At 52.8% G+C, this 23625-nt stretch overlaps 1 protein-coding gene across 1 annotated transcript; it reads right to left on the reverse strand.

The window, feature by feature from the left end:
• Positions 1–508: 508 nt before the first annotated feature.
• On the reverse strand, positions 509–23266 carry PADI3 (peptidyl arginine deiminase 3). The gene is made up of 16 exons (XM_016219440.2): positions 23140–23266; positions 19958–20138; positions 17657–17729; positions 14556–14617; positions 13758–13875; positions 13318–13443; positions 11766–11944; positions 11456–11559; positions 11253–11364; positions 9311–9418; positions 7783–7934; positions 6107–6251; positions 5920–6022; positions 4536–4615; positions 3075–3200; positions 509–1479 (listed from the first exon to the last, which is right to left on the reverse strand). Exons 1-16 carry the CDS (start codon positions 23229–23231, stop codon positions 1246–1248), a joined length of 1995 nt encoding a protein of 664 aa, XP_016074926.1. The 5' UTR covers positions 23232–23266; the 3' UTR covers positions 509–1245.
• Positions 23267–23625: the final 359 nt, after the last annotated feature.

Raw genomic sequence — 23625 nt, forward strand, 5'->3', positions numbered from 1 at the left:
GCCTTAACTCATCCTGTGGCCAGGACAGAGCAACCTCACACTCTTAGCAAATTATGGGCTTATCAGCCCCAAAATCTTCAGGGGCCAGGCAAGCAAATGCTTCAGCTGCAGGAAACTGCCAGATTTCTTACTGTCATGTTCTGATCCCCAAAAGGGCCAAAATTAGGCTCAAACCATTTGTGCTTTTGTAGGTTTATTAGCCAGTGATAGAAACACAGCTGGACCCATATAGAACACGTGTCATTGACACACATCTGGAGAAAACCACCCCCTCCCTCTTCATCTCCCCCTCCCCCTCCCCCTGCACTCACGGGTTCATTCCCTGAGCCGTCCCATTGTGAGCTATCTCGGTGGGCTTGGTCCCTGTAGGCCCCTTCTGAGGCATAGCAGGGCTAAACCCTGCCAGGGGTGTCCCCTCCCGCAGAGTGAGGTCCCCGGGCCAACAAAGCACCTATGCGTTATGGAGGATGTCTTCACCCCTGTACCACCGTCTTCCCAATCTCCAGGAATTCCCAGATACTTTCATCTCCAAGAAATTCCAGGAGGTTTTTGTACAAAGCCAGATTTCTGAATGTCAGGCGATGGGGACTTTCTAAGGCTAAGGCACAACTATCATTACTTCTATATGCACCTAGAGCACCTACCAGGTGAAAGCTCATGCTGGGCACCAGGTGGGGCAGAGAGTTCAAGATCTGGTCAGGAGTTTGGCAGGTGGAGTGATGGTCCCACCTCGAGCTAAGTAGACCCCCAGCTCCTTCTCTGTGAGGGCAGCTATGGGCATAATCTCTCCTGCGGGGAGGGATCGGATTTTGGGGCTGGTCCCGGCAGAGAGAGAGGCAATCCGGCCAAAGCAGAATCTTCTCCATTAGGACACATGGGCCAAAAGGGCAGATGAAATGCATGGATGTTTCTAGACCCCAAAGTGAATTTGGCTCTAAATGAAGGATTTGGGGGTGGGAATGTTTGGAGGAGTCCCCATGGGTCGTGTTGATTGCATGAGAGGCCACAAGAAATGAGGCCTCTCCTTCTCGGAAGGTCAAGGGGAATCAAGCCTGAGAACCAAATGGGTTGCAAGTAAGGAGTGAACACTTGTAGAAAAACGGCTTCGGAGAGGGATGGGTCACCCTCGGCATTCCATCTGGACACTTGGGGTCTCCTAACACTTATTATTTAGGGGCTTGTCTCAGTCTCCATCACCCAGGCCAATGTCCCACCCAGGGGGAGAGGATGGTGGGTGGGACAGGCTCAGGGCACCATGTGCCACCACTTGAAGGAGAAGGGCTGCCGGCGCACGTTGGTCCCGCAGTGCACCTCCCCGTGCAGCATGTGGTATGGGGTGAAGTCGTCGATGAAGGTGCAGTGGAGGCCCAGCGGCTCCAGCAGGGACCGCACCTTCTCCTCCAGGCAGCAGCGGCCGTTGATGATGGGCCCGAAGGGCTTGGGGATGCCCAGGTACTTGCCCAGCACCAGCATGTTCACCTGCAAAGAGGTGAGATCCCAGGTCAGGGGCATCAGTTCATCAGCAGCTCCTACCCCAGCACCTTCACTATACCTGGTAGGACCTGAATTTGTTTGTTAGGCAACCTTGAAAATAGATACTCGCCCTTTCATGCAGTGGGAGGGGAATTGGGGCCGGTAAGAACTCTAGCCAGCTGTGCATCCCCGTGGAGCACCTGCAGAGCTCACAGTAACTTATTTGTCTGGCGACTGTCCTTATTGGTGGCTTGTGAGATAGAATCCCAGCCTCCTAGCCCGTGGGTCAGAGTAGACATCTGAGCCAATCTGGACCAGATTGTCACTCAGGCATTTGAGGCTGACACGGCGGGAGAGTCAAGTCTGTCTCTCTGTCTGTATCTATAATGTGCGGCCGTATTCAGATTGGTGCTCGGGGACAGAAGCAAAAGAAGCCAAGCTGGAGGGGGGAAGGAAGAGGGAGGGGAAATATAAAGTAAACAGACACAGAGATAAGAGAGGCTCCACGTGTCCTTATAGTAAATCTTCCTCTCGCTGAAGCTGGCTTGGGTGGCCCTCTGTTTCCTGCAAACACAAGACTCTGAACGCACGCACAAGCTTCTGGGGGCACATATGTAATTGCAAGGCTGCCTTAAACATGCAGGAAGGGGAGTGATAAGAGGCTTTGCAGGTGGGGAAATCGAGGAAGGCAAAAAAGTCAGCCAGAAAGGGGAAGGAAAAGGGGGAGGTGAAGCAATGGTGGTGTGGACAGCCTCCCTGCAAGGCTCTGCTGACGGGAGAGTTGAGTTCCTCTTGAGGATGGGGGGAGACTGAAGGGGAGTGTGGAGAGGGGAACTGGGTGACCTCCAGCGGTGCTATTCAAAGTGTGGTCCTCAAATAGCAGCACCTGTGTCATCTGGGTCCTGGTTAGAAAGGTAGTGCCTCAGGCCCTACCTCGGACGTGCTGAAGCAGAGCCCCTGGGGTGGAGCCCCAGTGGTCCAGGTGTTCCAGATACAAGCTCAAATTTTGAACCCTCGGGGCTCAATGAAAGGCCACTTCTTCCATGAAGCCTTCTTGGATTTTCAGCCCTGCCTCTTAGACTGGAAGTCTGAAGGGCCACATCACTTTATACAAAACAGATCATTGGGACAGGTCCTCAGAGGGGCAAGAGTTTTCTCCTCTCTGGATTATACTGGAAGCTCTTTGAGAGCAGGGAGCAGCCTCCATCATCTCTGTATCTCCCACAGGACACCCTAACGTATGGGTGATGGATGAATAGCTGTGAGCTGGGAGAAAGGGAGAGGGATGGGCATCTCGGCTCCCAGCTGGTGCTGGGGGCTTCACACACGCCACCCCATGTAACCATCCGTTCACTCGGCAAATATCAAGCGGGTCCCTGGGAGGAGGGCAGGGGCCTTCCCCAAGGGCCCTTGAGCAAGGGGCTTGGCCAGTGAGCATCTGTAGTGACCAGGACCATCACCCAACTAGAAGCCCTTCTGGTGGCCATCAGGGGACGCCTGACGCTCTCTGCCACCCCACCAGCCACCATAATCCCAAACATGGAGAGGGGAGGCTTGAAGCCTAATTTGAGGAAACCTCAATTCACAGATGGTGGCCTCACCAAGTCCGGGAAGAAAGCCACCGCCTTTTTCCTCTCGGTCTTAAAGAGCTGGGGGATGTCCACGATGTCCCGCTCTGTCAGGCCCAGCTCCCGCTTCAGCACCTCCCGGTTCCAGTCGATGCAGCTCTGGGGGAGCAGGGCAGAGTTGGGGAGCCCCTGCCAGTATGTGTTGGGGGCTCCGTGGGGTCATGTCTGGCTGCCCAGGTGCCCATGGATCAACTCTCCACACGAACCTTATCTTTGCACCCCTTTGTCAGATATACCTGTCCTGTGTCCCACGCCTCACAGTCCTGTCCTACTAGCGGGCTTCAGAATGAGAGCGTTCCAGAGTGTTCCATCCTTGGACCTCTTCTCATCTCTAGGTCCTTCCCTCCTTAGGGAATCTCCTTCGGTCTCATGGTTTGACACCATCTAGAAACTGACGGCTCCCAAGGTCTGCCTCCCAGCCCGGCTGCCGTCTCCTCCAGCTCCCTCCCTGTCCCTGCTGCAGGCTCTGTCCCTGAGAGAAGCCTTACATACTCAGCCCCACCTTGGCTTCTGTGCTTGTAGGACCCCGGAGATTCCATTTGCCCTTCCAGACACGCTGTACACCTTCCCTGCTCTGCACCCTGGGAGGCCGATCCTGGAGACTCAGGCCTCCCGCGCCACTGGCTTCTGGGTGGGTTCAGCCAATGGGGACACTGGAGGGGGGCTGGTGGAGAGTGCAGTGGGGGATTTGCTCCCCCATCTCCCTCCCTGCCAGGTCACTGTGGGTTGGCTGTGAAGGTCACAGCTCCAGTCGCACTTCCCTCTCCTCACAGTGACCTCTCCAGGTCTCAGTAACAGCTCCCTTCCCTAGTTCCTTCAGGCCTAGGGGTGGTGACAGTCCCCCTCTTTCTAGACGGGGAGAATGTACAGACCTTGTTGATGTCCTCAAAGGTTGCCCGCGCCTTTGTAAATATTCCCTTGATTAAATTTTTCTATAGTTACCCAGCTTGAGGTGCCATATGCTTCCTGTTGGGACCCACTGTCACCACCCCCACCCCTGCCATGATATAATGAAATAGTCTCGACATAGCAGCAGAGAGATTGTTTCAAAGCCCAAGTCACATCAAGTCCCTCCTCTGCTCAAACCCCCACCCCCAGTGGCCTCCAATCTCACTCAGGGCCATAGCCATGTCCTAGCGATGCCCTACAAGGCCTCGTGTGACTCTTTCAACTCCTGGCCCGTTGCCATACACTCCGGGCCCCACTGTTTTACTCAGGGCCATCAACTGTGCTGTTCCCTCTGCCTGGAATGCTTGTCCTCCTCACACACACATGGCTTACCCACTCATTTCTCTTGGGTTAAAGGAGGGGGTTAGAGTCCCCCTGTCTGGGCTTGCTCCAGCCTGAGCCTTCATGAACCGTGAGCCTCAGGCTTCCGTCCCCATCCCTGTCCCCAGCCATGCCCGCCTTCTAGTCGCAGCCATGGCCCTGTACCTGCACAAACTTATTGTAGCTGATGAGGTTTGAATTGGAGAGGACCTGGTTGATGGAGATGGTGTTGACCTGCTCGTTACCTGTGACAGAGAGAGAGGCATGAAGGGAGGGGCAGGAACAATACAAGCAGTGAGGGCCGCCTGTTCTGGGAAGCAGCCGGGCAGGGGCCAAGTTCACAGCTGCTGGTCTCGCCGAGTCAGCAGCTCTCTGGCCTTTCTGGGCATTTGTAGGCACCACCCAGCAGGGCTCAGCCTGGCCGCTGGGCAAGTCTGGGTGTGTGAGGGGAGGGAGGGGCAGGGGACCACAGCACTATGAACTTTAGACCTTTACTTGAGTTCCCTGAACATGCTAATGCCTTTTATTGAAAATTTACAACCCCCCCCCCCCCCCAGGACACTGGGTGATGATTCCTCTTTTGCCCAGTGGTGTCGAAGCTGGGTAACCCACTGCCCACCCGTGCCAGCCCTGGTGGGCGCCACTGGGCCCTGTCCCTGGCCGCCAAGAGGTGAAGCGTGGGGCTCCCGGAGGCCTGGCTTTCCTGCCTGCTTGATGGGGTACCCGAGGAGACGGGGCTGGACCAGGGAGGGGAGGTTAGAGCCAGCAGCTCACAACCTCACAGCGGCCCTTTATTCAGCTCTTACCATGCTCAGGCCCTGAGGTCAGAGCTCTACATTTAGCGCCTCACTTAACCCTCACTGCACCCCACAAGGCACGCACTATCATCCTGTACCAAACTGCCCACCATGCGCCCCATGGAGCTGCCAGTCCAGCACAGGGACAGTGATGCCAGGTCCCTCTCCCAGATGCCCAGCCCTCCCCACACCCAGGCTCCCGCAGGGGTGGGAGGGCTGCAGCCTTCACCTGGCAGGGACAGGGAGGGGGAGCCCCGGGCTTTGGCTTCAAGGGGCAGAGGAGTTGGCAGAAGGGGCTCAACCCAGGGAGGCAGCAGGAGATGAAACTGTTCATGAGCCCAGGCTCCAAGCCCCCAATAAATGCCCCATTGATCAATCAGATTTCACTCACAAAGCACAAATTATTAAGAATTTCAAGACAGTGAGGGCAGAGCATTAAACCTCAAATGAGGGCCCTTCTGAGCAGAGGGCCCCATGAGACTACCCTGGTCACATGCCCCTGAAGCTGGCCAGGTCTTCACTATGTCCCTGCCCACCCCAAGCCCATCGTCCACCACTGAGTTCCCTGCCAGCTCTGCCCCAGCCGTGGCCCATGGTGGCTGGAGGAACAAGACGTGCGGTGGCAAGAGGGAGGGCTCCTGAATTTGGGGGGACAGCCCTACTTTAAAATGTGCCATCCCTCTCTCAAGTCACCGTGCGTCTTGCTTTAGGTGAGGGGGTTGACAGCTGTGATAAGGGACACTGGTACCCACCGACAACCCCTTCGAACAGGAGGGCCCGGCCGTGGCCCCACTTGCGCTTCTCCTGGAAGAGCCTGAAGCAGGCGGCGGGGCTGGCCAGGAGCATCCGGAAGCCCTGTGTGGAGACAGCGGACGCCTGAGCCCCCTGCAGCTCATCCCCTGGCCCAGACGCCAACGCCCGTGTCACCCGAGTCCTCACCTTCCCATCGGGGGCAGGGACGAAGCTCAGAAACTCATCCACGTGGCCCACGGCCAGCCAGTCCACAAAGAGCTCCACAGGGGGCTGCACCCTCTGCGAGTAGAGGAAGTCCCGCACCACCTGGGTGACCCTGCGGCCACTTGACCTGGGGCCCAAGCAGTTAAAAGAAAAGTTGCTTAACTGAAAACAGAATCTATGCCGAAATGGAAAGACAAGAGTTCAAGATTTCTGCAATATCTACCAAAAAACATACGTTGCCTTTATAAGCAGGAAAGACTATATATGTATACTTAAATGTCACTCAAGGGGAGTTCCCCAGGAGGCAGACACAGGACAGATCATTCACATCAGGTCACTGGCACCAGGTCAGTGACCTACCCGGGTCTTGCATGCAGGCAAATCCTCCGAACCGCCCTCAGACCCCCTCCTCACACCCTCCAAGAGACTGGTTTCGCCCCTACATTTCCTCCCCCATGGCTGGGTGCTCCTTCCTTGAGTTTATCTTACGATTCTCTCCCTGCAGCCTCACCCTCCTGCACATCAGTGGGGGGAGAGGTGGACAAGATTACCCCTGAGAAGCCTCAGAGCCCCAGCATTTTACGGTAGAGAATTAAAATCCCATCTTTGCCTTCTGAAAAAGTGTCTAGTGACGTTACCCACATTCCCTCTTTCTGTGGGGTCATATGTTTGAGGGCGGTTAGTCCCCTCCTAAGCTTCTTGAGTCACCTGTTATTTGATCCCAAGTCTTTCTAACTGCTTTGCTGAGTTTGGTTATTAGCTCTGTGTGTTGGCCTATTGCACAGCAAATGACCATAACCATACAGTTCCTTCTCTTTTCCATCAGTACCCAGGTGTTACATGTTGAATAAGACATAATCAGTGATTCTGTGTGTGTGTTACGGCCATCTCACTTTTCATGTCCTGTACCTCCCTTCTCCTGCTCTCAGAAAAAGATCTGATATTAGTCATTTACATCATAGTATAAACAAGCTCTGACTTAAACACAATTTCTCCCAGGACTGCTGAGGCTTAAAGCTTTTTCTTCTATGGCTATTTTTTTTTTTTTTAACGTCTTCATTGATTTCAGAGAGAGGAAGGGAGAGGGAGAGGAGAGGGAGAGAGAGAAACATCAATGATGAGAGAGTCACTGATCAGCTGTCTCCTGCACGCCCCCTACTGGGGATCGAGCCTGAAACCCGGGCATGTGCCCTGACTGGGAATTGAACCTTGATCATCTGGATCCTAGGTCGATGCTCAACAGCTGAGCCACACCGGCTGGACCCTGTGACTATTAATTGGTAGCAACATCTATTTATTTTCCGAAAAGGAAGACCTATGTCTAGTTATAACTTTGCATTCTGCGTTACTTTCCAGGTTGCTCACCCTCTCTGACTTAAACACAACCCGATTATAAAATAAAAGGTTTGAACGACCTCTTGGGTCCCTGCTCACTCTAGCCTTCTCAAACTCTGGAAGTAATAGTGGACAATGTCTGGTGAACAGCCCGCTGCCTCCTCCCTGCCCCTCCCTCCCCCACCCCCGTCCAGGACTACAATTTTATCACTCCTTTCTGGTTCTCTTTGGGGAGTGGAAGAGCCCCTCGCCCTCCAGCCACCATCACCACCCACCAGCCTCAGCCTCCATCCCAGCAACACCTCCCCATGCTCCTCTCTCACCCAGGCAGGTTGCCCCCAATGAGGATCCTCCCCAGGGGGTACTCCTTCCCGTTGGCCACCACTGGGGGGCTGACCTCCAGGTTTCCAAAGGAGTCCAGGCCACACACAGAGCTGTCTTGTGGTTCCCGAGTCACGTAGCCGAAATCTGGACCCTGGTAGGAGAAACTGAGTCAGGCTTGCTGAGGGAGGCACATGGCTCACCAGGAAGAGCTTGAAGCAACTTTCTGGATCCTGAATTCCTTAAAGATGGGGTGGGAGTGGCTGCCCATTCTTCAGATGGAAATACTGAGTCAAAGACTAGGGTCTGATCAATTCAATATTTCATGTATGAGCAAGGGCCAAGGTTGGGAAACACACAGGCCCTCTGGTCCTGCTGCCATATTAGAGCATGTTATTCCCCGTGGTCACAGGGAGACAGCAGAGAGGGCTCTGGTTACACCCCCCATTAGACACAGAGCCCAAGGCCATGGCCACCCCCTTACTCTGCACCGACTTTTTGCCAAGTCCAGCCCAAGGGCAGGCATCTGGCTGCTCTAAAGTGGCCTGTCTCTGGGGACCAAGAGGCTGGTGATGGCTTTCTGAGCCTCAGTCTTTCAACTCTGGAAGAGGAGAGACCTTCCCAGGGCCACCTCTTAGAAGGAGGAGAACCCCTACCACCTGTGTGATCCAGTGTGGGGTTAGAGGGGCCTCCCATTCTCTAGGCACCAATGGAATCTCCCCTCCTTCCTCAAGGAGGTCCTGGCCAGCAACCATCATCTTCACAGTTATCTTGATTACCAATAATACTAACATGCTCCCTCTGCACAGACACAGAGATGCCTCACAAACACCTGTGAGGCCAGGGCAATATCATTTTACTGATGATGTTCAGAGAGGGAAAGTGACTCATGCAAGGTCACACAGCATGTGAGTGGCAGGGCCGAGTTGTTCTGAGTCTAAAACCTATGATTTTAACAGCTGCACTGTCCTGCTTCCCCTGTTTAGGACTGCCAGGCTGAGCAAATGAAAATACAGGATGCCCAGCTAAATTTTTTTTTAAAAATATGTCTTTATTGATTTCAGAGCAAAGAAAGGAGAGGGAGAGAGAGAGATATAGAAACATCAATGATGAGAGAGTCATGGGTCAGCTGCCTCCTGCGCGCCCCCTGCTGGGGATCGAGCCCAAAACCTGGGCTTGTGCCCTGACCGGGAATCGAACCTCGATCCCCTGGATCCTAGGTCCATGCTCAACCGCTGAGCCACGCCCCCCGGGCGCCCAGTAAAAGTTGAATTCCAGATATACAATAAACATATTTTAGTATAGGTATGTCCCATGCAATGTTTGGGATATACTTGTACCAAAAAGATACTCATTGCTTATCTGAAATTCAAATTTAACTGGGCATCTCCTATATTTTACCTGGCAGCTCGCCTTCGGTTGTTAAAGATCGCGGTTCCCAGTGCTGCCCCCTGCGCCCCACACCCTGGTGTGGCCCTCAGGGTAATGTCCGTCTGCCCTCAGGGCTGGGCTGCGCCCGGGGCCACTCACCAGGATTCTTTTGTAAGGAAAGTCCTGCAGTTCCCCATTCCTGGGGGAGTCGAAGACCACCGGGAAGGTCTTGTGCGGCGCCTGCACGTAGCCCAGCTCCATCTCGTCCTGAGAGAGAGAGAGAAAGAGAGAGAAAGAGGGAGAGAGAGAGAGACAGAGGCAGAGAGAGACAGAGAGACAGAGAGAAACCCAGCTGTGGACAGTCAACAACTTCCCATGCTTGCTTGACACTGAGCACTTCGGGAAGACTGTTCACAGAAGTTCTCTGCCGCAGGGAACTTTGCCCTTGGGGGTGAAGGAGACAGGGATTGTGATGCCTGCTGGCTGGAGGAGGTTTTGGAGACTCAGAGAGGGGGTACATTTGCCTAGGGTCACACAGCAAGACAGGCCAGGAATGAATAGGAGCATGGACATGACCTTGGGAGTGTCCCCGTGCTGGATAAGGGCAGAGTGGACACAGAGAAGGTCTCGGGGGGGGCCTGAATTGGAAAAGTAAGGCGCTGGGCATCAGCCAGCACCTCGGCCTCCACAGGTGGTCATGAGGGGTTGACAGTTGGACAGGGCTGAGGGGACCTGAGGAGATACAGATCTGTCTCCTCTCAGACCCATAAACATGCCGAGGTCAATCCTGATCCCTTTAGTCCTGGAGGAAAAGATGGCCCAGCAGAGACAAACTACACATCCAATGAGAAGTTCACTGTTATGTGCCCCGCCCTAGGCTCTTTATCCATATTAACTCCATTAATCCTCGTGACACATCTTTGAGGAGGCACTATTATTACCCTATGTTACAGATGAGGAAAGTGAGGAAGAGAGAGGTCTAGTTATTTGCCCAAGGGTGCACAGCTAGCCATCAGCACAGCCAGAATCCAAATGCAACTTGTCTCACTCTGGGGTCCTGCCCTCAACTGCCTCATTGGATGAACCTTCAGCCATGACAGCCCCTTAGCTTGACATTCAAGGTCTCCCACCTTAACTCCTACCCTTCACAGAACCTTGGCCCTGGCCAAAGGGAGCACATGACATTCTTCCTCATGTGTCTCGCACCTCTGGGCCTTTGCACATGCTGCCCCTCAGCCAGAACACCATCCACTGAGTCCCAGCATGGTCCTTACCAGCTCTTTGGCCCTGGGCATTTGCAGCCCTGAGAGCCTCTGGGGTGGGTAATGACAGGGAGTTGTCAAGAAGATGAAATGACACTATGGTAATAACACATGGCCTGCAGTAAGCGACCACTGAATGGCAGAAATCATTACCCATCCATTTGCCAAATCTGGTCCAGCTCAGATGCCCTTCCTCCTGGAGGTCATCACTGATCCCCTAGACAGAGGTGATGTCACCTTCCTGCACACCTGGCTGGCACTTTCCTTCCGCCTCTGCTGCATCTTAGATGGTAAGAGCTGGGATTTTTATCACAATAATTTACCACATCAGGGCTTCTCAGCCTCAGCTCTATTGATATTTGGGGCCAGATAATTCTTTATCACAGGGACCAGAAGCCAGTAGTATCACCACCCTCAGTGTGACAAACATGTCTGAGACGGCTAAATATTCCTCAGGGGACAAAATCGCCATCCACTGAGAACCACTGGTTCAGGCTGCTAAGCACAGGGAGTGTGTGCCCAACTCAGTGCCTAACCCAGATCCTGGGGGTGAATGGGTGTTGAATCCAGTGTCAGTGTGTGTCTGGGTCTCCAGAAAGTTCTGGAGAACCAGAACTGATGTGCTGATTCTGGCTGTGCTGATGACTAGCTGTGCACCCTTGGACAAATAACTAGATCTCTCTGTTCCTCACTTTCCTCATCTGTAACACAAATGTGAGCTCTTTGTCTAGAATTATAAAGAGCAGTGCCCTCCTGAAGAGAGGGACCACAGTGCCTAGGTCCCAGCCGCCCCCTCCAGGACGGTGTCCTGGCTGGGCACTGCCTGGTGGCCATGGTACCTGGATCCAGCGGTCATTTCGGTTCTCAGCCTGTGGGCAGATGGTCAGCTTGCAGCCAGCCTTCCGGGCCAGCTCCGCCACTGCTTCCACAAAAGGCGTGTTGTTCCGCACACTGCAGACAAGCCCGGGGAGAGTGACTCAGGACCAAACCAGGCCAGGGGGCCACCAGGGTCGGAAGGATGCCCAGTGTTCCCCAGACTCACCTGCACACGTACACCTCCAGGGGCGGCAGGGTGCTGGGCGTCATAATCCAGGGAGCCACACGGAACACGACAGTGTCAGTGAAGATCGGGGACTCGGAGAAATCCTGCAGGAGAGGACAGAGAAGACGGAGACCTGGCCCTGTGTCCAGACGCCGGGGTGATTCAAGAACCCGGGGAACCTGAGCCGCTGCTTCATCTCAGTTCCAAGGAGGAAACGGGGGGAGCAGTTTGGGGTCCTTCACACCAGCAATGTCTGCCCCTCCCAGGAACAGAGCCTTCCTGTCACCTCCTCTGCCCGGCCACCCCCTACCTCATTGGAGTCATCCAGCAGGGTGATATGGAAGAAGACGAGCCCCGTGAAGCCGGCATCGGGGAAGGACAGGCCCTCCACGAAGAAGCGCTCCTCGTCCCCGTGGAAACGCGGCACCTTGTAGGACACCTTGTCCTGGCCCAGCACATGCCTGTAGGCCTCGCATGAGTCCTCGGGACCTGGGAGGGGACGAAAGTAGCAGCTGTGACTCCCTGGTGGGCCTGGGGAGCATGAGGAATGCAAGAGAACTATGTGACCTCACCGAAAACGCAGGCCACCAACCCCTGCACCTAGCCTCCCACTGACTAAGGAGAGAAAGGTGCTTAATACGCAGTGCGGGCAAGGCGGGGCGGGGGGGACAAGTTGGTGGCATCTAACAAAGTCTTGTGTGCCCCTAACCAGCAATTCCTCTTCTAGGTGCCTTTCCTACAAAATACATATACAAGGGTCTTCATTGGTTGTTTACGTGTTCACCGAACAAATATTAACTGAGCACCTACTATGTACCTACGAGGCACACTCTGGACTCAGGATATAGCCATGAGCAAGGTCCCTGCCCTCAAGGAACCTATTGTAACATCAACACACTGTCAACAGCCGTACGGCCCAGGGGACTGGATAGGTTACAGCACCTCCACGCTTCAGAATGCTGTGCGGCGGGGAGAGAGAGCAGACCAAGGAAACACCCAGCAAGGGGTGTCACAGGCACAGCGCAGCGAGAGAAACGGGCCGGAAAGCAGAACGTGCGCGCATGCGCGGGCACACAGGCACACACACACGCATGCACACAGGCACACGGGCACACACACACAGGCACACACACACACAGGCACACAGGCACACACACAGGCACACAGACACACGCACGCACGCATGCACATAGGCAGGTTTAGTGCATGTAGGAAAGTCAGTTAGAACACATGCCAGATGCGAACATGACGTAAGAGTCAAGCTTAGGGTTAGGGATAGAGGACTCTTATTTTTCACTCCATGTGCTTTTATATTGTTTGATATATATATATATATATATATATATATATATATATATTTTTTTTTTTTTTTTTTAATTTATTTTTTTTAAGTGAGCATCTTATTACTTGTATCCATTTGTATTTTTAAAGGGTCTTTTATATCCTTGCTTGGACTTGTGACAATGGCATTGCGGCCACGTGAAGCAACAGCTGTGTTTTTCCTTTGGAGATGCGCACTGAATTCTGCAGGGACAGCACCCATGGTGCCTGGGACTGGCTCAGAAATACTCCAGCGAACACAGCGGAGCAGATGAAGCTAGGGAGGCGGAGAGGCTGGCCTCTGGGGCTTCGTGACACTCTTCTTTCTACTTTTGTGTATGTTTGAAATTTTTGAGAGCAAAGATTTCTAAACGTGTTTAAAATATATTTTAAAACTTCCTGCAATAAAACGACCTCGGGCCACTGCTGTGCTGGAGATGCCAGCTGACCAGTCCCAGAGTTCACCATCCGATTGTTCCCCTGGCCGCCAGGGCACCCAGGAGCCAGGCACAAGGCCGCGGAGGGGGTGGCTGTGGACTCACCACAGGCGTGGAAGACCCGTGCCCGCTTGGCGTCATAGCTGGAGGTGTGGAGGACAAGTCTGTGGTTGTCGAAGAGGGCAGCGGGGCCCTGGGTCCGCAGGACCATGACGGACATGTCTTCCAGGTCTGTGGAGCCAGACAGAGAGTGTGGGAAAAGGGCCTGGGCACAGGAGGGGTTCAGATGTTAGCACCCTCTGCTCCCCGGGAGGGAGAAAAGGCGAGAGCTCATTTCTTGAGTTCCAGGTGTGTGAGTGCCCGCTGGCCCTGGGATGTTGGGGGGGGGTAGCTGCCAGCCGAGGCAGGTTTTGGGGAAGGGTCAAGGTATGTCTGGGAACTGGAACTCTTCCTTCAGAGTCATTCCTATAGGTTGGAGTCCCTGCAAGCTAGCTGAGCAATGACACTGGACACACAGAGACATGGGCTACCCTGGCCCCCCTCACCTTGCAGGCAGCGTATGTGCTGGTCACAGTTGTCCCGGTCATCACAATTCAGATCATCCCTGTCACAGTTCACCAGCAGGATGGCTCCATACCCACTGGGCCCCCAGACCCACTGGTGCTGCCAATGACAAAGCAGAGCTGGTGATGGGGACTCGGACCAGACCTGTGCTTCCCTCCCCAGCAACCTCCTAGCTGTCCTCCTAAACCCATCCCTTCCCCTTCATCTTACCTGTGAGGATAGGTCCACTACTACTCAGCCCCAAGTTCTTTAACAGTTTCATACTTGGTAGGTTTCCCTTTTCACCTAGATCAAGGAGTTAGCACACTATGGCCCACAGGCCAAATCCGGCCCATGGCCTGTTTTTGTAAATAAAGTTTTATTGGAACATGGTCACATGCATTTGTTTACGTATTTACTATAGCTCTTTCATACTACAATGGCAGAATCAAGTAGTTGCAACAGAGACTGTGTGGCTTGTGAAGCCTAAAATAGTTACTATCTTGTTTTTACAGAAAATGTTTGTAGACCCCTGACCTAGATTAAAAGTCCAGAAGGACTTTCCCCCACGAAGCAAGGCCTGGCCCAGGGCTGTGGCACACGTGTGCTTTATAATTCTTGGTGATGACTTTTCTCCTGGCATAGAAGGTCCCAGCCATGCCTGGTTCCCGCTGGGCTCCCCTGACCTGGGCATCAGCTGGGAGGCAGGGGGATGCCTATGATGACTCTCCTCTAGTAACCCAGCCTAGAGCAGTTCCAGACTCCCCACCCCTTTCTGGGCCCAGGTTGAGATGCCCTACCTTGTCCACAAAGTTCCCGCTCTGCCTGCCCTCACAGTTCAGGTCACAATCCAGAGTGATATCTGCAAGGGGAGGGCAGAGGGTAAGTCACCACAGGGTTCCCAGGAAGTCAACACAGGCCTGTGACCTTCACCTTTTACCTTCACTCTCAGGGCCCACCTGGGGCTGGGCAAACGAAAGTCATTTCCAAGAAGACCCTGCCCAGAGGTGGGGGCATCTGGAGCCTCTCTCTCTCTGGGCTGGGGAAAGAAAGAGGCCTTGGGAAGGAAGCAGGGTCAGAACAAAGGCCTGGGTCCAATGCTGCCCCCTCCAGGAAGCCTTCCCTGATCCCTCCCTCTTCATACTCCTACAGCCCTCATTTTCTGGGGCACACCCTGCACTGAGCTCAGGTTGCCCTAGACATTCTTGGTCTGTGTGAAGCTGCCTCATCTCCTTTGGATCGAGGAGTGAGCCTGGACTTTGGTGTCAGACAGATGTGGATGTGAATCTAGGCTCTGCCATCTATCAGCTGTGACCTGTCTGAGCCTCATCTTCATCTCAAACTCTTAAAATCCCAGCCTCCATCCCACCTTCTTAATGTGTCTCCCTAGAACTGGGGGAGATTTTATAACACAAATGGAGCATTCAGGGGAGAGGGGTAGGGGAAGGGGAAAGGGGGAAGGGGAAAGGGGGGAGGGGGAAGAATTTGAAATAATTTTAAACATGTGACAAGATAGCCAACCACCACACAGCGAGTGACTGTACCTCACAGACAGGGTGTGGGCAAAAGAAGGCCCACCCTTAGAATGCGTACAATATGATTTCATCCATAGGAAGTTTTTAAAAAAAGGCAAAACTAGATTATATTATTTGGGTGTGCATACTCAGGTGATAAAACCACAAAGAAAAGCAGAGAGTACTTATCACAAAGTAGTAGTTACCTCGAGAGGAAAAAGGCCAGAAATCAGAGAGGGGTATCGATGGGGGAGACTTTGGGGTGCTGGTCATGTTCTGTTTCTTGACCTGGGCGATGGCTGTCCAAGTGTTTGCTTTGTAACTCTCCGTTCATGTGTGTGTATATAAAATAAAGCTTTATGCACTTTCCTCTGTGTGTATCTTCCAATGAACAGGGTGTGTGTGTTCAGGGAGGGGGAGGCAGGGAGATACCCAACCTCAGTCCTGACTAAAAAAAGGCACATTAAAGCAACAACATGATACAACCTCTCAGAGGCTGACAGTGCACAGTGTTGGCGAGACACTCCCACATGCTGTTAGCGGGCATATAAAGTGGTACCGCCTTTTTGGAGAGCAACTTGGCAATATCTATCAAAATTTACAACGCACGTTTCCTGTAATTCAGCAGTTCTGCTTCTAAAAATGCCTCCGGAAGAGGCATTTTCAACTTTCTTGCTAATTGCTCTCCTCGTGCTTGTACCAGTGCAAACTCCCACCCACAATGCAAGGAGCTCCCCAGTTCCTCATCCTTGGCAACACTAACTTAAGCATCTTTTCATTTGGGTTCTGATCCTTGGGGCTTTCTCGTCTGTGAATTGCTTGTTCATATTTTTTGCCTATTTCTAGTCATTTGTCTTTTTTTTTTTTTTTAAATTGATTGAAGTTTTCCATAATCTCTATGCTCTGAGTAAGCCATATCCATTGCAAATTTCTTCTCTCAGTCCCCAGTTGGATTTTTTAAATTGTCCTTTGTTGTATAGAAGTTTTAAATTTTAATACAGCCTAACTCAGCCATCTTTCCCCTATGATCTGTGCTATTGTTTTGCCCTGATAAAGACAAGCTTGACCTTGAGTTTACAGATACTCTCTTCTAAAAGCTTTGAAATTTTGATTTCATCTTAAGATTTTTTAACCCATCTGGAATTTATTTTTGAGGATAGTACGAGATGTGGTTCCAAGTTTATTGATTTTCACGTGATAACCACATGAGCAGGGGTCTACGTCTGGTTCTCTGTTTGGTTCTACTGGTCTGTATTTAATTCTGCGTCAATGTCACACGGCCTCAAGTACTACAACTTGGAAAAAAGCCTCTGGTACCATGAATCCCTCCATCTTGTTCATCAAAATTGTCTGGGCTATTCCTGCCCTTTGCCCTTCCATATGAGATGTGGGATCAGCTCTATAAAATTCTATTTAAAAAGCCATGTTGGATTTTGATGGGAATGTCATTGCATTTAGACTGTTCGATACTGTCCCAGAGCTGTTGAATCTCTGTTCTATTATTTTGTTTTGTTCTTCCTTTCTCTTTGTGTTTCAGTTTGGGTAACTGTTGTCCTATCTTTGAGTTCACCAATTCTCTCTTCAGCTGTGTCTAGTCTGCCTATGGACCCATGTCTTATCTGATGTTTATTCCTAGCATTCCCATTTGAATCCTTCTTATAGTTTTCATCTCTCTGCTGAAATTCCCCATCTGTTCATGCATGTTAGCCACCTTTTCCTCTGTAGCCTTTAACATATTAATCTTGATTACTTTACATTTCCTGTCTGGTAGTTCCAATATCTACGTCATCTTTCATTGAGTTTATATATCAATTCGTGGAGAATTGGCAAAAAAAAAAAAAGTGAGTTGGAAAAAGCAAGGTCCAGTTCCATGCCTATATGATTCCTTTTGCTTATGAAAGGGGGGAATAGATCAGTATGCATGTGTCTACTTGTATAAGCACAGCATGTCTTAGAAGGATGCTGGGCCTGGGGAATTGAGAATCTTGGGTGACGGGGAGGGAGGATTACTTTCAACTTATAGGCTACCCATGAACAACTTGGAGATTAGGGGCGCTGACCTCGCACTTTTAACTACAGCTGGCCCTCTGCAGATTCAGATTCCCAATCGTGGAGTTGACCCTTGAACAACACAGATTTGAACTGTATGAATCAATCAAAAAAAACCCATGTATAAGTTGACCCGTACAGTTCAAACCTATGTTTTTAAGAGTTAACTATATACTCTTTTGTACTGTTTGAATTTTTTAGATGTGCACTTCTTACTTTAATTTTTAAAATAAAACTGAAGGATTTTGGTAAAAAGGTCAGTGTTAATCCCAACCACTCCCCATCCTACCCTTATCCAAGGCGCCTTGGCCACACCCTCAGCATGGCACCCAGCTTACCAACACAGGTGAGGTAGAGCACCGTGTACGCCAGGGGCAGGGACTTATGGCTGGAGTAGTAGGAAATCTGAACCTGTGGAGAGACGGGCCCAGGGTCACGTCAGCTGAAGCCAAGAGCCCCCACCCCAAAGGCCAGGTCTTGAGATATCTGGTAAGGAGGGGAGCAGATCTCAGGAACCTCTGTGCACTAAATTTGTTTGCCAACTCAGCTCTTCCTTTAGCCTTCTCTTTGCCATTTATTTTTCCATGCCTCAGTTGGCCCATCTGTAAAATGGGAATTATCTATGAGGGATTCTATGGAGACCTGGGTCCCAATGCTGCCCATGACTACCGTGTAATTTTGGCAAGCGCCTGCTCCATTTTGAGTCTCTGTCCCACCATTTGTTAAATGAGGAGTTCAGACTAGGTAGGGTTTAGGGTCACTCTCCAAGCCAATATTCTTATCTCTGGGATTCAGACAGGACTTGAGCCCAGCCCCTCTGGGCTCTGTGACCTTGACCAAAACCCTTCACCTTTCTCAGCTGCCTCAGTTTTCTCATCTGCAAAATGGGGACCATATAGGTTCCTAGTTCAGAGGACTATAGTGTAGCTTAAAAGCAACACACATAAAAGACTGATCTTGAAGAAAGTGCCCATGAAACACCAGCTGTCGTAATTGGTGGGCAGGTGGCATTGTGTAAGGGCTCAGATTCTAGATGCAACAAGTGTAAATATCCTGGGAAAAGTTACTATCTGCTCTGGGCCTCAATTTCCTCAGCTGGAGAGTGAAGTATAATAACAGTTCCTAACCTGTAGGACTGATTACAGGTTGTGAGGATTAGGGAAGGAACGCATGTGACACGCTCAGCATGGTGCCCAGCCCACAGCCAGCACCCAATAACTGTCCGAGGCGGGGCTGAAGATGGTGAGGACAATAAAGCAGCTGGAGGCTGATGCATTAAAGCCACGCTCAACCCACGGCGCTGCACTTGGACATTCCCTCTCCATGTGGGTCCCTAAACCGGCCAGCTCTGATGGCCTCATCTCAAAGGGTTTAGGGTCTTACACAGGCCACTCACCCCTCAGTCCTGGGAGCCCCTAAATGCTGTCATTTCTGACCCCCGTGTGTCAAGCCCCAGCAAGGATGCTCGCCCCAGACATACAATTACCTGGAATCCAGCCAAAGGCATGGGTAGGGTACATTCTGACCCTCTTCAGTCCCTGAGGTCCTTGGAGCCAAGGAAGTTAGGGAGGGGAGGTGTCCATGCAGCCCCCGGCTCAGCAGGGAACCTCACAGGCTGCTAGGCCCCTTGCCGCCCCGAGGACCCCATCCTGACCATCACCAACTCTGCTACTCACTGGATCATGTGATTTTAGGCGAGCCCTGCCCCTTCTTGGTCAGTCTGTAAAATGCTTCCACTGCATCCTGCCCCCCATCTCAGAGCGCAGAGGAGAGGCTCAATTCAGACACATGGATGGGAACAGAGGGAGGAGGGGTGGAGGGAGCCTGCGCCAGGCGTCGCAGGTCTGCGTTGAATTCTAGCTCTCCTCCTGACTAGCCATGTGGCCCTGGGACAGTTTACTCTGGACCTCGGTAGCCCCACCTGTGCAATAGGGCTCAGCTCCTGCCTCTCAGGGCTGCTGTGAGGGCTGGACGGGGTCATCCGCACGTGGCTCATGGTCAACGCTCTTAAAGGGCCAGTTTTCCAAACCATTGTTCTTGGCATGGAGCGTAAACCCACCTTTCCCACACGCCAAGTCCTGGTTCCCATCAGCCATTTAAGGTGGCAACACCTGTGCCAAGCTCAAGGGCTACCCCATTTCTCCCATTTTTTAAACGAGGCCTGCCCTGGGGCCAGATCATTGCCTGCAGCTGGGGCTTGTTGGACTCTCTGGTTAGCTGAGTGAGCAGAGAGAGGAGCGGAAGGGAAGTCATTATGCCTGTATGGTCCCCGTTTTGCATATGAGAAGGGAATGGGACAGGAAAAGAGTGGATTAGAGGAAGGAGAGGCAAATATCAAATTGGGGATGGGGGTCTCCCCAGAAAGCAGCATCCCTGCCCTGTCCCCAGTCCCTGTTTTCTCTCCTTCATTCAGAGTGGCAGAAATAACCTAATCAAACCTCAGCCTATAGATGGGGAAACTGAGGTCCTACTTGCCAGACACACACTTTGTGTTTTTAAGTTGCAGAGCTGGTTGGTTCCAGGGCCAGGCACTTACCCACTGTGCTACCCTGTACTCTGGGAAGAGAGAGGCCACTGGGCCCTTGTGAAGCAAGATCACTGCCTCCCCTCTCTGCCCCCAGACCAGGGGACCCACTCACATGGCTGTCGTTGAGGTCATTGCTGGGAGAGTTCATGATCACGATGATCTCCAACCCTGCATCACAGTGCCACCTCCTGGTGTCCGCACGCTCCCGGCCCCTCTCCATGCTGGGAGAGATGTAGACGTCCACACCGGGGGTCCCGTACACCTCAAACATCTCTGTGCCCTCGGGCACTGACCTGGGAAGAGCAGGGAGCCATGAGAAGTGCTAGAGGGGACAGCCATGGTTCAGATGCTTCAGCTTTGGCTCAAACTCTTGCTTCCTCCAGGAAGCCTTCCCTGACCACTCCAGGCCTCTCAGATCCTCACAGTAAGCTCCTGGGAGTCAAGCCTGGACCCCACACAAATGTATACACAGTCTTGCGTTCCAAGCCTCTACGTTCGTTCACATTTCCCTTGTGAGTTTCCCAGACATTAACTGTAGGGTCAAGAAGTCTGTGATGTCATCTGGCCCTGGGACTGCGTTTCCCCCACTCTAGCTAGCCCGGGAGTCTTGTTTGAAATCAATCTGTTCACCTTCTTATTGTCTGAGGGGTGCCCACTGTGTACACAGGCACTGCCAGGTTGAGGCAGATACACCCACAGCTCTCCTCAGAGCCCTGCCCAGGGCAGCCAGACGGGACTCAGGGCCATGGAGGTAGGGGTCAGTGGGATCCCATGTGGAGAGCCACTGGAGCCGAAGGGACCAGAAGGCTCCCTGTAGGAGGAGTAAACACACGCACCTGGGGGACGGTAGTTGAACTTGTTGAGCTCTTGCTGTGTGCCTGCCCTGCTTGAGTTTCTTTGTGTGTCATGTAACCCTCTCACTAACCCTAGGAGGGAGGTACTATTATCGTCCCCATTTTACAGATGGGGAACTGAGGATAAGTAATTTGTCCAAGGTCATGGAGCTAGTAAGTGTCAGGACTGTGGTAATTGAGAGGAGAGGCTTGGGAAACTGCCCGCCCAGGATGGGGGAAGGGGCTCTTAAAGTAAATGAAGGCACAGGAAGCTGGAGGCAGCTTGAGAGGGTGTCTGGGGTGTCTGGGGGAGGCTTCCCTGAGCAAGGCAGGTGAGCCAAGGACAAGGGGACACGCCTGAGGGGAAGACATGTTCACCATGGAGCCTTAGGAGGCCAAGTTTAAACTCAGGCCGTAAAAAGCTGGTTTAATTCCACCCCTATGCGATGGGGACCGGCGATGGTTCTTGAGGAGGAGGGGCAGCCTGACGGAGCCCTGGTGAGGTGGTTAAGCTTGTGGACTCTGGGGCCAGGTCACCTGGGTCCAAATCCCAGCCTCGCCATTCACTAGGAGTGTGACCTTGAGGGAGTGATGTGGCCTCCCTCTGCCTCGGTGTCAGCGGCTATAGAGCGGGAATGAGATCAAACGAGTGGGGGGCTGTAAATTCTCAGGGTGAGCAAAGTCAGAGACACCTGAACCCATGCCCTCGTTTCACTGATGGGGAAACTGAGGCTTCGGAGAAAAGGGACTAGAAAGTAGGGCTCCAGACTCCCAGTCCAGTGCTCACGCCCTGCCCTGGAAGTTTTGTGTTAGGAAGATCAAAGGGGTGGCTGATGGGAGGAGACCTGCATCAGGTAGGGAAGAGCTGGATGTCCCATTTCCTGGAGGACAGCAGAAGTGGCCAGAGGCTCACCTGGATGAAGTCCTTCCTCTGGCCAGGCCACCTAGAGCTGCCAGCATGCTGCTCTAGACAGTGCCCCAGCCCAGCCCTGGGAGGCGCATGTGCAAGGAGCCTCGGGTTCTCCCCACGCACAGGCACCCCCAGCACCAAGCCCTCCCAGCCAGCCCAGGAGGCGGGGGATGGGAGGTGAAATGCAGCAGGGTGACTGACAGTTCTGGTTTGCCAGGGATGGGGGCGTTTCCTGGGGTGCAGGACTTTCAGTGCTGGAACCTAGAAGGTCTTGGGTGAACCAGGACAGCTGGTCACCCTCACAGTGGCCAATCTTGGACCCACCTGGTGAAAAGAGATTCCAGAGCCAGAAGTGCTGCAGGCAGGGCCTGGAACCTACATTTAAAACCCTCCTGATGCCCAGTGAAGTCAGAACCACAACTAAGGGTGGACTGTCTCAGGAATGCTCGAGCCTGGTACCCACAGGACCCGTGACAATGACTCAGTGTGAGCCCAACCCCATCCTGGGAACCAAGACAAGTCAGGTCTCCCCTTGTGTCTCGTGTCTTCCCTTCAACAGTGAGGAGGGTGATGGTGACAATGGTGATGAAGGCAGCACCCACAGCCGTATTATCCCCACTTTACAGAGGAGGAAACGGAGGCTGGGAGATGACAGGTGACTTGCTTAAAGTCACACAGCTGATAAGTGACAGAGGCCGGGACTCATGGCCCGCTCTGTCCGCACTCCCTTGCAAACCCAAACCCGTCGGCCTCTGGGAAGATAAAGCAGACTTTCAGAGCCAAGAAACCACAGGAAAGGTCCCTGCCGCTGAAAACACAAAGGTCAACAAGATGACCACGAAGGTCCCAGCCTCAAGCGGCAGACAGTTAAATTCATGACTCCTGACCATGAAAGGGTTTATATCCTGGCTTGGTCACTTAGTAACTGTGTGACCTGAGCAAGTGGCTTGCCCTCTCTGTGCCTCTGTTTTCTCATCTGTCAAACCAGATGAAGATGATAATAAACTTAGTTCATAAGGTTGTTGTGAAAGTTAAATTCAAGAGTTAAATTTAAGAGGCTTGTTAAGTCCTTAGAACAGTGCCTGGCCCTGAGTGTTATCTAAGTATAAGTAATTTTTAAAAAATGATTGAAGCTCCATTTTCAGGCTCAGGCTGGGGGCATGGGGTAAGGAGGGGCAGTATGTCTCCTCCTATTCTTGTGTGCTCAGCCAGACTCTCAGCCCAGCCTGCAGGGTCCCCCAGACAGAGAAATTTGTTCAAGCCCCATGGCACCAGCACCCTCCAAGGCTCTGGCCAGAGCTCAGCCACTACAGGCCTCTCTACCCCACTTCGGTCTGCCACGCTTCAAGTCTCCTGGCTAGAGTCTTCAAGAAACCCAACTGCACAAGGCGAGGACCCAAGCTTCTGTGACTGGCTGCTACGCCAAGGCCAAGGCTCAGGAGAAGGCAGCGAAGCCAGGCCTGGGCCCCGAGGATGCCCTACACAGCTCCTAGGGAGAGCCCAGAGAGATCAGCACCAAGGGCCTGCAAACCCCAGGCCTCTGGCTCTTACCCATAAATGTCCACGAGGGTCTCCACGCCAGCCACACACACGGCACTGGTGGGATGCTCCAGGGACACACGCACGATCCTCTGCGGGGACATGCTGGCCTTGGACTGGGCTGGGGCCGCAAAACCCAACGCTGCCTACATACAGGCTCCTTGGCAAGTGGTTTAAAAGACCCTGGCCCTGCCCCTCCACCCTGGCACGCTAGCTCATTGGCTGCCGTCCTGGGAGTCGAGCCCCCTTCTGGAGCCAGGCGCTCAGGATTGGTTAGCAGCAACCTGACATTTGCATATAAACCTGTTTCCTCCAACCCAGCACCGAGGGAGTTAATTTCTGGCTTTAAAGAAGAGCAAGTCGCCACAGGTACCTGGACAGGGCACCAGGGCCTTGGGGGGGAGGTACAGACATGTGAAGTACTGGGTCCCTTCCTCGCTTTCCACCCCCCCCTTTCCTGCATTTGCTTTAGTTGGGAGCTGCTTTACCCTGCTAGGG

The sequence above is a fragment of the Miniopterus natalensis genome, chromosome 9 (genome assembly GCF_054644295.1).
Source record: "Miniopterus natalensis isolate mMinNat1 chromosome 9, mMinNat1.hap1, whole genome shotgun sequence".
NCBI classification, from domain to species: domain Eukaryota; kingdom Metazoa; phylum Chordata; class Mammalia; order Chiroptera; family Miniopteridae; genus Miniopterus; species Miniopterus natalensis.

What these genes read in the sequence shown, in the direction of transcription:
- PADI3 (XM_016219440.2), bottom strand. Translation starts at nt 23,231, where the DNA reads ATGTCCCCGCAGAGGATCGTGCGTGTGTCCCTGGAGCATCCCACCAGT. An exon ending in GCTACAATAAGTTTGTGCAG is followed by an intron (nt 3,201 to 4,535) that starts GTACAGGGCCAT and finishes CTGCTCCCCCAG; the next exon opens with AGCTGCATCGACTGGAACCG. An exon ending in TGGCTTTCTTCCCGGACTTG is followed by an intron (nt 1,480 to 3,074) that starts GTGAGGCCACCA and finishes ACCTCTTTGCAG; the next exon opens with GTGAACATGCTGGTGCTGGG.